A 12215-nucleotide genomic window follows, 5' to 3' on the forward strand; every position below is an offset into this window, starting at 1 on the left:
TTCACATTATACCAGGCAAACCGTTTAATACACGTTTTGTAAATACCGTACTTAAAATAACAAAAAACTTCAATGGATATATGATCTGTATCTTTAATTTAAAAATTTAATTTCGTCGTGTTTAAACGCACTTTGCCTTACCCATTGTTCGTTTATATTCAAATTTAGTCTGTTCTTCCTGCACAGTTTCCTTCAAAGGCAAAGCAATCACATAAACATAAACAACGAATTCGATTTGCCATTCTCGTAACACCCATCGTTCGATATTCAATTAGTGGCGCTATGTGAGATTCCGAGAAAACGAAAGTAAACAGACAAACAGAAGTAAACAAATTTTCCACTTCTAGCAAACAAACTTCCAATGATACATAGACTTCCTCTACTTGCAAGCTTTTATTTTCTAGATTTGCCAGCCCTTTATAAATCTGGAAACCAAACACTGTTTCATTAAATAGAAGTTCCTATATTTTGAAATACTAATCCAAGTTAAAAACCACTAAAAGTTAGTCGTGTTGCTATTATTTTCCTCACAGTCTATGAAAGCGGAAGTGTAAAGTAAGCCGGAAGTATAAAAAACCCTTAAAAAGTGGCTTTAAAATTGATGAAATTCTACAAAAAATACATCTTAATTTACTCGAACATGAGTATGTCCTGCTGTCGAAGAACCTTCTAAATACTCTTCTCTTTAAAACAGACATTAAAAAAACGGACTTGCCGGAAATAAAATACAACAAAAATATGCAAAGAATGCTGAAACAGTGCTGGAAGAACGCTTGAACGGAAGTAAAAAAGTTGTGCATTGGTTCGCTCACCCCCCGCACAACTTCATTCACTTCTCAATTTTCTAGATAATTTTGATGCGATTTTTGACCAAAAGCAAATTATACGGAGGGTAAAAAGATTAAATTTTCTTCACCTAATACCACCCCCCTTCGTGAAACTAAGAGTGTTGTCAAATAATATAAAGATAAGACATACTTAGGGGAATAATACGGGGGAGTTCGAAAGACATCTGAGCTTTTTCCATCCGCTGTTTTTCACTTCCTTTTTGTGTTTTCCGGTTCTTTATTAACGCGGGAAAGCGCGCAGATGGTGAATAAATGAATGATAAAGACAAGATGGCTGAAGTGGTAAATAAACGCAGAAAGAAAAGCTCGCAAAACGGCGCGATGAAGGTCAAAAATTCCCACCTTCTTCACAATCTTATTTCAGAAAACACGCACTATCATGGCTCGATTGTGCGTATGAAACTCGTCAGATTTCTGTAAGTTGCCGTGAATATTGCGCCGTTAGACCAGGTTGACTCTTGTGTCAGCGAGGAAGTGTTTAAAAGCAATTATTTTGATGCAGTTGTCGTTTTATAGCACGTATGATGAATGCGAGTATTTCCCAGGAGCAAGTCTGAATGTAATATTAGGACCGAATGGTGAGATTATCGCACTGATATATGATAATTAATGTCTTAAATAATTATAGTGAAGCTGGTAGGAAATTATGCATAGCAAAAGAACAAAAGCAGATAATTTTATGATAGCAGATATGACTGAACAAAAGCAGATAATTTTATACCAGAATTTTTATACTTAGATATATCAAGTGCTTATTCTATGCAGTAGAATTTAGTAATTTGTCACTAGCACAGTTGTTAAGGCATGTGTCTGTAGACCCCAAAACCTGGGGTTCAAGCCCCACTAATGCCATTTCTATTCTTCAAAAAATTTCTTTCAAATTACTTTTTCAATGTGATTCAACTCTACGGTTGCTCTGTTCATTTTGTAAGTTGATAAAAAAATAGTTTTAACCCAATTGAAGTTTCGCCAGTATTATAATTAAAACTGCCATTAGACAGAGCAGTGACGCTCCTACCTAGGTACATTGTCAACCAACAGGCTATATACAACTGACCTACCACACATACGTTTACTCACACAAAAATGATCTGTGGGAGGTCACTGATATTACAGTTGTCTTTCATCAGGTAGTGGCAAATCCTCTCTTGTTTGTGCAATATGTCTTGGCCTTGCTGGCTCCCCAAAGCTCCTTGGGCGAGCCGACAATGTGAGTGAATGCCTTTTGTGTGACTAACCATTAGTTACTTCATATGAGATCAACTGCTTAAGGTTTTAAACATTTTGCAATGAAAAACAATATTACAGGTTGGTGAATTTGTAAAACATGGTGAAGCACATGGATCAGTTGAGCTCGAATTGTAAGTCATAATCATTGAATCAAACTACATCAGAGCTTTCTAACGTCCTTTATTTCAGTTCTTGCATTGATACCCAGCTTCTCGATACACTAATTTTTACACACAAAACATCATCTTCATCCTCACTCCTAGATACAATTCACAACAGGGCAAAGGAAACTATATCATTGAACGGCAAATTACCAGGGAAAACAAATCCACTTGGCAACTCAACAGAAAAGCTGTTCCTCAGAAAGCAGTATGTATAGAATAGAAAAATCAGATTGCCCTTATGTACTAGCTATCATTATTCATTGAATACACAATATGTATCATCAAAACGTGCCAAGATTCTACAATTTCCCTTCTCCCTATGACCCTATCAGATTCAGGATTTGGTGAGTGAATTGAACATTCAGATCAACAATTTGTGTCAATTCCTACCCCAGGTTAGTTGCTGTATTGCACCTCTATTATTTTTTATGGTTTCTGCTCATTTATTTGTCCTGAAAGCAATTTGTTATCATGTTATTTATGTCTGGTGTACAAGACATTGATTTAATTGTATATATTTGATAAAATTATAAAATGAAAGCATTTATGTCTCGTGGGCCATCTTCATATTTGCTAATATATCTCTAGGAAAAGGTTGTTGAGTTTGCAAAGATGTCACCCCAGGAATTGTTAGTTGCCACCGAAAAAGCTGTAAGTATTATAACTCAACATCAGATCACTTGAATCACATCAAAAGAAAAATATAAAAGAGTTACAACCATCACATTATTTTTGCCTACCAAACATATTGCAGATTGCTTCATAACTTATAAACACACTTATTTCCTCAATCTGTGGGTGAACTTTAGAAATATGCTACATCATTTTAGGTTGGCCCACCTGACATGTGGCAAAACCACCAAGATCTTGTTGTTCTTGGAAAGAAAGGAAAAGACATGGAGGTGTGAAATTTTAAATGTTCATATACCATTTTTTAAATGCTTTTCCCCAAAGTTTACAGTATTATATGTATGCCAAATGTATGTATTTCCAAATAATTGGACTTTACTGAACTTTAAGGCATCATTGACAGAAAAGAAGGAATATTTAGAGAAACTCCAACAGCAAAACAGCCGACTGGAACATGAAGTTAAACGCTATCAAGAAAGAGAAAAACATTTGGAGAAGATTCGAGTCTTGGAAAAGAAGAAACCATGGGCTGTGAGTGTTGTTTTTGAGAGAACACAGTTTTGATATAAGAGGTTTAGGTTAACTTGGATGTAGTCAGGTCAACTAACCATATCAGCATTGACTAGTGTGAGAAGATGCTGGACTACCCAGGAAAAAACCTGACCTCCTGTCCTGGCTGTAAAAAGCTCACTCTTCATACATTAAGTTCTGCGAGTTTTCAACAAGAAAATACCGATTAACCCAGGATTTGTAGAGATGAAATTCAAGAAATGAAATTCAATAATTCCTTTTCTGGTTTAGGAATATGAAGAATTGAGGAAACAATTTATCGAAAAGAAACAAAAACGTGATGAAATCAAGCAAGTTATTGATCAAACTAAAAAACAAAACGCTCCTTTGGAGAAGAAGAAAAACGAGGCCACGAAAAAAGTTCAAGAACAAAACGAAGAGAATCGTAAACTGGTAATTTTAAACGTTGTATTTTTGATTGAAAATTGCCAACGAGCAAAACTTTGTGGTTGGAAAGCATGATCACTGGCTTACTTCGATTTTATTTCCAGGGTGAAAAAGGTAGACAGGCCCACCAGAATTTGAAAAACAAGAAAGAGAAACTCGAAGAATCGGTTGACAAAGTCAAAGACATGGAAAACGAACTAAAAGGAATGGTTCAAGAACAGAAAAACATACAAAAAAAGTAACCAATTGCCGGCGGTCGAAGTTTAAATTAGAACTTAAAATTGACAAAAATTTAGTATAGGATTAAGGTCACTTTTTACTTCAGCGAAACCAATTATTTTCGTGTTTTTTTTTGCTAGAATCACAGCTCTGGAAAATTTTGTTCAGGGTTTGAAAAACGAATTGGAAACTCTTCCAGGACCCGAAACGTTTCAGGTGATTTAAGTTACAGTGCTTTGCGATGAAATATGGTTTGAAGCTACAAGAATCACTTCAGGAAGCCAGCGAATCCTACTTTTCCTGCCTTTTCTTTATTTACATCGTTTTTCACCATAGCCTCGTTTGGCGGAAATCAACAATGAAGGTCGGACACTTCAACAGCAAATCAACAAGATTCAAACGGACGCAGCAAATCTCAAAGATGAAAAAGGCAGCGCTGGAATTCAATTGAAAAGTAAGTGGCTTTCATCAACGAGGGTTTCCCGTGAAAAACAAACAATGAATTGGTATAGACTGTTGTTTTCACTTCAAAGATCAATCACTCCGGCATATCAATGATAGGGTTTATCAACCGATTACAGAGCTGGAGTGGTGATAGACTTATATAAGTTCATCGCGTTCATCAATTTGTATAATTTTCAGGCGTCAGAGAGCGGTTAGATCGTCTTGAAGACAAGAAAAACCAGCGTTTAGAGTTCCTCAGAACGCACTATAAGGACACGTACAATGCAGTCTTGTGGCTGCGGGAAAACCAACACAAGTTTGACAACCCCGTCCATGAACCTATAATGCTTTTGGTAAGTCAAGCTGGCATTCCCCTGAAAGATTACAGTTCTACTAAGTACTGTGTTTGACGTCCTTCAGAGACGTATAACTGTAGAATACAAAACAAGATTTCAATCCATTGTGTGTAGGTCAACATGAACCGCTTGGAAGATGCGAAATTTCTCGAGATGGTTGTCTCTGGTAACGATATGAGAGCGTTTGTCTGTGAAACAAGAAAAGATTTACAGCTGTTTTTATCGGAGGTACGCTTGCTGAACTTTCGATGTAATTTTACCTTAACTTCGTGTAAAGAAATGTGCTGTAGGTTTATTTCGATAAATGATGATCCTTACTGGACCTCTAGGAAGAATAGTTCTAGAACTGATAGAGCTATCCACCAGAATTGGTCGAAAAACAAACCAGTTTATATTTCTCTTAGGTTCGAGACAAGCAATCATTGAGAGTAAATGCCGTTGCTCCTCCAGATACACCGCTCGCCAGCTTTAAACCCAGGAAAACCATCGACCAAATCAAGTATGTGATTCAGAAGTCATAACACTTGTATATATTCTTCACGAGATTGGTATTTACTTCTTCCATCACGTTAAATTTTACCTTCTTTAGACGATGGGGATTTCTTCATTATCTAAACGAGTTGTTTACAGCGCCAGATGCTGTTATGAGATATTTATGCGAGAATTGTAGAATTCACGAGATTCCTTTGGGAACTGAGTACACGGATAAACACGCTGATGAGGTAATACGTTGATTTAGTCATCAGAAACAGTGGTGTGGACGAAAAACGATGCAAAAGATATGCGGTGTCTATGCTACCAATTACTTATTGATTTTGTTTGGTTCTAGGTCATAGGGAACTCTGGTTTATGGCATTTTTACACACCGACGTTGAAGGTACTATTTTCAAGTACTTAATATCTGACACCAGATATTTTTACTGAACGGTAATGGTCAGAAGCACCGACTCCAGCTGTACATGCAGTTGGTAACCAAAATCCTCCCTAAATGTGTCTTGCTAAGATTCAACTGAAATGAAACAAATTTAATCTTTTCTTGTTCAGTACGTTGTGAAAACCTCACGTTATGGCAATCGTGAAAAGTCAACAGCCACATCAACTGTAAAGTAAGTCTTTTTTTTCACTAGCACTTTGCATGTGATTTATCACTCATGGAACATTTCTAATGTACAGTTTGAAGGCACTCAATGGTAGCGGTATTAAACTAAACTGCTTTTCCATCCTTTCAGAGATGCGATGATTTTCAGCATTTCTGTCGATTTAGAACAGAAGAGACGACTTGAACTCGAAAAACAAGTATGAAATTCATATTTGTGTACAGCACAGCTTTGAGAAATGTACCGACATTCTAATCCACATTATCCAAACATGTCACCTCTTATACCATCCCTGAATCTAGGAAATCGAGAGAACTATCAGCGAAATTGAGGAAAACATGAAACTTCTTTTGACTGCTGACAAAAATGAACGAGCGAGATTGGAGAAACTTCGAAATGAAAAGGTAAATGAGTTTCCCCTTAACCTAACCGCAGTTTCCAACACTCTCGTAAACTTGCCTGGTGTAGGTTTTTGGAAAGTTTGACAATTTTACTGTGCTGCATTGAACTTGCTTTTTCAGAAAGATCTTCAACAGAAACAGACTCGACACAAAACAGTTTTGAACCAAATTGAAAGCAAGGAAAGAAGGTTTGTTTGATCATGAAAATACGTGAATCATACAACAGCATGTTCTGTGTATCATTCCTAGCATTTGTATATGTCTGCTGTTTCTTGAAGGAAGCAGTTTGCAAAATATTTCTTTTCTTTAGTATCGAGTTGAAGAAGACGGAAATGCCTGACATCGCGACGGAGAAGGAACGAATCAATTCAGAAATTCAGAAACTGAACAAAGAAAGAGTTGATACAGCGGGGAAAGTGCTAACCCAAGCCAAGGTGCTTCTGCGTTTCACAGGCCGTCCTAATATAAACCGCTATGTAGATCCATCTTATCTACAGGCACAGCAATACAATGCGAGAAATCGCACAGAAAGAATACAATTCAATGCCAAACTGTGTTTCATTTCTTTAGAAATGTCTCGATGTCTCGAAAGAAAGGGTTCTAATCGGCATGAGAACGTCGAAGGCTATGATGGAACAGGCAAATGTTGATGCAGAAATTCGCCAGGCTAACGAACAACTCGTGGGTTTAGAGGTACGCCATTCAGTTGAGGGTTGATTAGATTGACCTCTGCATGGCGTTTACAATTGTCCTTAAATAATCCTCTCTCTCATTTCCATCATATTTAGAACGAGTTTGAGATTGTCAAAGAGGAATACGAAACGGTTCGTAAAAGAGCGAAACAGCAGTTGAGAGTCGCACAGAGAGCAACAGACACGCCTGAAGGATCAGATTTATCTGATGACTATAAAGAGGTCTGTCAGAACACCGCAACTAATATACACTCCTTTTTTAAACCATCAAGATAATCCTGTTGTCGTAAGCAATATTTGATTATTTCACAGTGTTTCCTTTACGCAAAACGTTCTTTTCCCACACAAGACGTTCTTTTTTCGCACAAAACGTTCTTTTCTCACGCGAAACGTTCTTTTCGCACGGCAAAAATTCTAATTGATTATTTCCCACGCTTGCTACACTTTTGAGACTTTTTTGCAACAATTATCTTTGTTCCATTTTGGAACCTTTTTGTTACATTTTGGAATGTTCTTAAAAGCACAATTGTTACTTTGCTTTATTCTAAAGAATAAACGCGGTCTATTTGAGAATCTCAAAGAACATTCCTTGAACATATTGAAGTTTGCGCGCGCACGTTTTTCTGTTCTCGCTTGCAATCCAGGCCTGGGCTAAGGTAGAAAAATAACTTTATCATCAAACCTTTAAAAAGTGCATCTTCAACTTGCAGCTTTTTAAAACCTACCCGAATACCGTTCAAGAAATAGAAGACATGATTCATAGTGAGAAAGCTAAAGCTGATTGCAACTACCAGACGAACCCTCAGGTCATTAGAGATTACGAACGAAGAAAAAAAGAAATTGAGGAACTGACTGAAATAGTAAGTATTCAATCCTTTGTAAAATACCTCTCGTTATGACGACTTATACCCGAGAACAGCCAGATTGGTTTTGACCAGGAGATGAATTTGTTTTTAGATTGCAAACAGCTCGGACGAAATAAAAAACAAGGACAACCAACTCGAGTCGTTGAAAGAAAGGTAAGAGCATTGTACGCGCTTTATCGCGATGAGAATTGAAGCGATTTTCTTTCTGTTGGAAGATGAAATCAGGATGGTAAAAGAAAATATGTTTTGTATAATTCACGATGATTTCAAAAGTGAAACTGACCTTTTGAGTTTTGTGTTTCGATTTTTATATTAAAGATGGTCGTAATGTTTTTTTTGTTTTATTCACCGAAACTGGTTGTTTCACGATGTTTGTGTAGGTGGTTGACGCCGCTAAACGAACTCCTGGCGAGAATTAATGAGAAGTTTGTTGGATTTTTCCGAAAATTGCAATGCGCTGGCGAGGTTTCACTTGCCACTGGAACTGACCAGGTACTGAAGTGTTTGAAACTCAAAGATATGGAATAATGGGTCATACCATAAACTGGTGAACAACCTACATTTATACCACTTCTCATAATGCGCATACACACACAAGCATGTGGCTGTAAAGTTTCAGCATTTTTTCGAAAGAAAACTGGCCTGATTTTCTGCTTAACTTGTCCTATCTTTTAATACGTAGGGCGAAGAGAATTATGAGAAATACGGGGTGGAAATCAAAGTGAAATTTCGAGCAAAAGACAGCCTTCATGTTTTAACTCAATTTCATCAAAGTGGAGGAGAAAAAAGCGTCTCAACTATTTTGTACCTGATGTCTTTACAAGAGCTGACAAAGTGTCCATTCCGAGTGGTGGATGAGATTAACCAGGTACTGTTTACTGGAAGAATTATGATCAAACTTCAGTTATACGAGTTGACTCTTTGCAACCACGAACCAAGCTAAGGTTTTAACCAGATTTTCTTCACCAGGGTATGGATCCAACCAATGAACGAAAGGTTTTTGAGTTGATGGTTGAGACATCCTCAAGACCAAATACACCACAGCACTTCCTCATGTCACCAAAGGTGAGTAAGTGAGTTATAGTTTTTATGGGTCTGGATATGTTATGGTAATGCTAGCTGTACTGTGTTATGTATATAGTACAGCATGGTATCATATGGTATGTTGAGGTATATCATGGTATAATTCAATACATTATGGTACATACGATACGGCATACTCTATGAAGAATATTGTATGTTGAATAAATTGTTTTTATTTTCTATAGTTATTACCAGACCTACATTACTCTGACAAGATGACCATCCTCTTTGTCTACAATGGTCATTGGATGTTGAAACACGATAAGTGGAACATGAGGAGAATGATCAAATCTGCTTCCAAGAACTTGGATCATTGAGAAAGCTACAACAGTTCCCATTTTAAATAACCCCAGTCCCTTTGTTATTATATTTTATTTGCATGTAGCATTTTCTCTTAATATTTAAGGCTGCCATGTTTGTTATATGTACATTTGAACAATGAGCATCCTAAGTAATACATGTTATGTTGATCATAGATTCATAGTTTTGTTCAGTTATTTCAGATTGTATAGAACGCAAAGTGTATAGATATTTGTGGAGGGGTGTTTTATATCTGATGGACAAGAAATCAGCCTTTTTTATACAAAATATTTTATAAAGTTATGTTGTTAAATAAATTTTGTTCAGAGATTGTGACTTTTTAGACACATTGCAAATCAAGCATTCATTATCTCGAGCATTATCTATGCAGTTTAGGTGTACTGGAGTAAACAAACACTAGGATATTGGTTTTTCTATGCGTCATTAATGAACCTGTTATTGTTGTTTATTGAAGAGGAACTTAAACCCCCATTTACCCTCCCAAGTTCCGTACAATTCATTGGCATAAGCACAGGGCCAAAAGCTGAGTTTTTTTGCTGGACTTTGTACACCTGAGCTAGTTCATTGTTAGTCAAAATATCCCCACAAAATGATAAAAAAAACAAGGATAAAGTTATGAGAGTATATTTTGAAAAATTTGTTACAGAAATTGGTAGTAATAAGAACATAAGAATGACTTTACACAAGTTCAAAACAACTAAAATGCCTTTGGCATGATTCTAGACTAATTGTGCATATATTTTTTTGTTTTGTTTTGTTTTGTCTTGTCCTTTTTTTGTCTTTTCGTTTTGTTGTTTTTTTGTCGTTTTTTTTGTTCGTTTGTGATTATATGTACGTTACAGTGGTTTGTCGACTATTGATCCACATAATATTTACCATTGACTTCTTCTGAAACTATATAACACACAGAATCATGCACAGTCAATGATAAATATTATACAGAATTCTAATTGTAATTTTGATCATATTTCTACTGGCTAAATTAATTGCACCGTCCACTTAATTTGACAACCAAATGATTTCTGAGGTATTCTACAGTTGCTGATAATTCCTTCACCTTCGCAGCCAGCTCTTTGTTTTCAATTGTAAGCTTTTTCTCCTGATCAAACAAGTCATTGTGTCTTGCCTTCCTGGAGGCTCTACAGACACGAGAGGCTTCATTGTTCTTCATTCTCCTCACAGCAATTTTGTCAGGAACACGCTCTTCAGAACTACATGATTGCGACTTTGTCTTCTTGCTTGCAGGAACAGTGTCAACAGGCTCCTCGACTTCCACGAGAGGCCTCTTTTTGCTGTCAGGTTTGACAGTTGTATCTTCAGATCTTTCAAGGTTTTCTAACAGTTTCACAATTGCTGGATCAAGTTGATTCAAGTCAAGGGAGAAATCATTTGCGAACACACCAGAATTGGTGGTGTCGGTAGGACTTTCAGGAAGGGAAGGTACATTCTCAGCAATCATCACATCTGGGACCACCGCTGCAGTGAGGTCATTTTCAGGCTCTGGAGAAACATGAACGTGGAAATTTTGAAGCTGAGAAGAAGCTTCGTATGTGAACTCAGGAACATCCTGTTTCACATTAGCTAGCAACTCTTCAAAATTTCGCATGATCATGTTATCCGTGGCCTCAAAACCAGCCATAGGATCAGCGGCGAGAGAGTTCACATTAGACTCCATTGTAGCCAGGTTTATAAATTGTTCAGAGAAGAAATGATCAGTTTCTTCTACTACTGTGCTCTGCACGTTTACATCAGGTGATAGAATTGTTTCTTCTAAGACTTCTCGTGCGGTTACCACACTGTGCTCCGGTATTTCAAGATTTTGTACAGGGACATCTGTATTTTCAATCCATGGGTCATCCGGGAATATATCTATGGAAAAAATGAATGGAACATCTCAAATAAGTTTACCTCTCATTTTTCTTATTTCTAATACCAGAGCAAACGTGATATTTATAGAACTTGTGTGATGATGTGACAATTGAATGTTTTAGAATCATGTCTTAAAAATCTAACAGATTTGTTACAAATTTAAGGCAGTAATTGCAATTTTCTGTTGCATTTATTCTAAAATGTATTCATTTTACAATCAGAACATTCCCATAGTGACATAATAATCAAACATAAGCAATGAATGAATTGTCAATATTTGAACAAAATGCCGATTTTTCCTCTCACCTTCTAAATCAAATGGACCATCCAGATCCCCAAAGAAGATATTGTCCATCTTTGTGAAGGCTAGGCCCTCGAATTTCGTTTTCTTGTGAACTTTTAGCTTCGCTTCTTGTTTCGTAGTCGAGGGTAAATTGTATTCGATCTCGTCTGCAATAAACTCTTGTGGAATTTCGATTTGAGGCTTTTCGATTAAACGTTCCTCGTTCTGAAGACTTTCGTATAGACTGTCTTCTCGAATGTCCAGTGGACAATCGACTCTGGTTTGAGAAGGCCATTCTGCGTTTAAAATCTGCAACCGGTGCGTACATTTTTTTTGCTCTTTTATAAAGGCTAGTACGGGTTCAACTGCCGTTTTAAACGGTGGTTCTTTTTGCTGTAAAGTTTTGGCGAATTTAGGCGCCTCTCGCGGGTGCCTAAACCTCTTGTGAAAGCGGTGAACGCTAAGAACTTGAAGGTCTCCAACGCGAAACCCTTCCTTGTACAAAATCTGTGAAAACGAAGTGTTAGAAATGAAACAACTTCGTCTTTTGTAGCGAACTGTTGCCGGCTGTGGTGCAATACTTCGACTGAAATAGAGAAGACGTCATCAACAGCCAATCAGATTTCAGGGTGTGTTCAAGCAGCCAATCACACAGCAGGATGCAATGGGAACGTGCATAAACACGTCACACCATGGACACTATTTGTTAAATATGACCCAGAGTAATTCGCCACTTAGAAGTAAGGATTTTTACA

The 12215-nt window shown here is 37.0% G+C and overlaps 2 protein-coding genes across 2 annotated transcripts; one reads left to right on the forward strand and one right to left on the reverse strand.

The window, feature by feature from the left end:
• Positions 1 to 1118: 1118 nt before the first annotated feature.
• LOC114529400 (structural maintenance of chromosomes protein 5-like) lies at positions 1119 to 9611 on the forward strand. The gene is made up of 31 exons (XM_028551198.1): positions 1119 to 1264; positions 1365 to 1426; positions 1979 to 2058; positions 2157 to 2209; positions 2342 to 2447; positions 2575 to 2637; positions 2831 to 2893; positions 3073 to 3144; positions 3263 to 3403; positions 3674 to 3835; positions 3934 to 4067; positions 4189 to 4264; positions 4385 to 4502; positions 4691 to 4845; positions 4963 to 5076; positions 5253 to 5347; positions 5438 to 5570; positions 5678 to 5725; positions 5893 to 5954; positions 6078 to 6144; positions 6248 to 6349; positions 6467 to 6534; positions 6657 to 6780; positions 6917 to 7039; positions 7135 to 7260; positions 7749 to 7898; positions 7996 to 8057; positions 8285 to 8396; positions 8587 to 8772; positions 8874 to 8969; positions 9173 to 9611. Exons 1-31 carry the CDS (start codon positions 1119 to 1121, stop codon positions 9302 to 9304), a joined length of 3231 nt encoding a protein of 1076 aa, XP_028406999.1. The 3' UTR covers positions 9305 to 9611.
• Positions 9612 to 9916: 305 nt separating this feature from the next.
• LOC114529503 lies at positions 9917 to 12013 on the reverse strand. Its single transcript, XM_028551316.1, has 2 exons — positions 11484 to 12013; positions 9917 to 11177 (listed from the first exon to the last, which is right to left on the reverse strand). The coding sequence occupies exons 1-2, from the start codon at positions 11530 to 11532 to the stop codon at positions 10291 to 10293; spliced, it is 936 nt and encodes a 311-aa protein (XP_028407117.1). The 5' UTR covers positions 11533 to 12013; the 3' UTR covers positions 9917 to 10290.
• Between the last annotated feature and the right edge of the window lie 202 nt (positions 12014 to 12215).

This window comes from Dendronephthya gigantea, unplaced genomic scaffold (genome assembly GCF_004324835.1).
Source record: "Dendronephthya gigantea isolate DGI-Jeju-01 unplaced genomic scaffold, DenGig_1.0 000056F, whole genome shotgun sequence".
Taxonomy (NCBI): Eukaryota; Metazoa; Cnidaria; class Anthozoa; order Malacalcyonacea; family Nephtheidae; genus Dendronephthya; species Dendronephthya gigantea.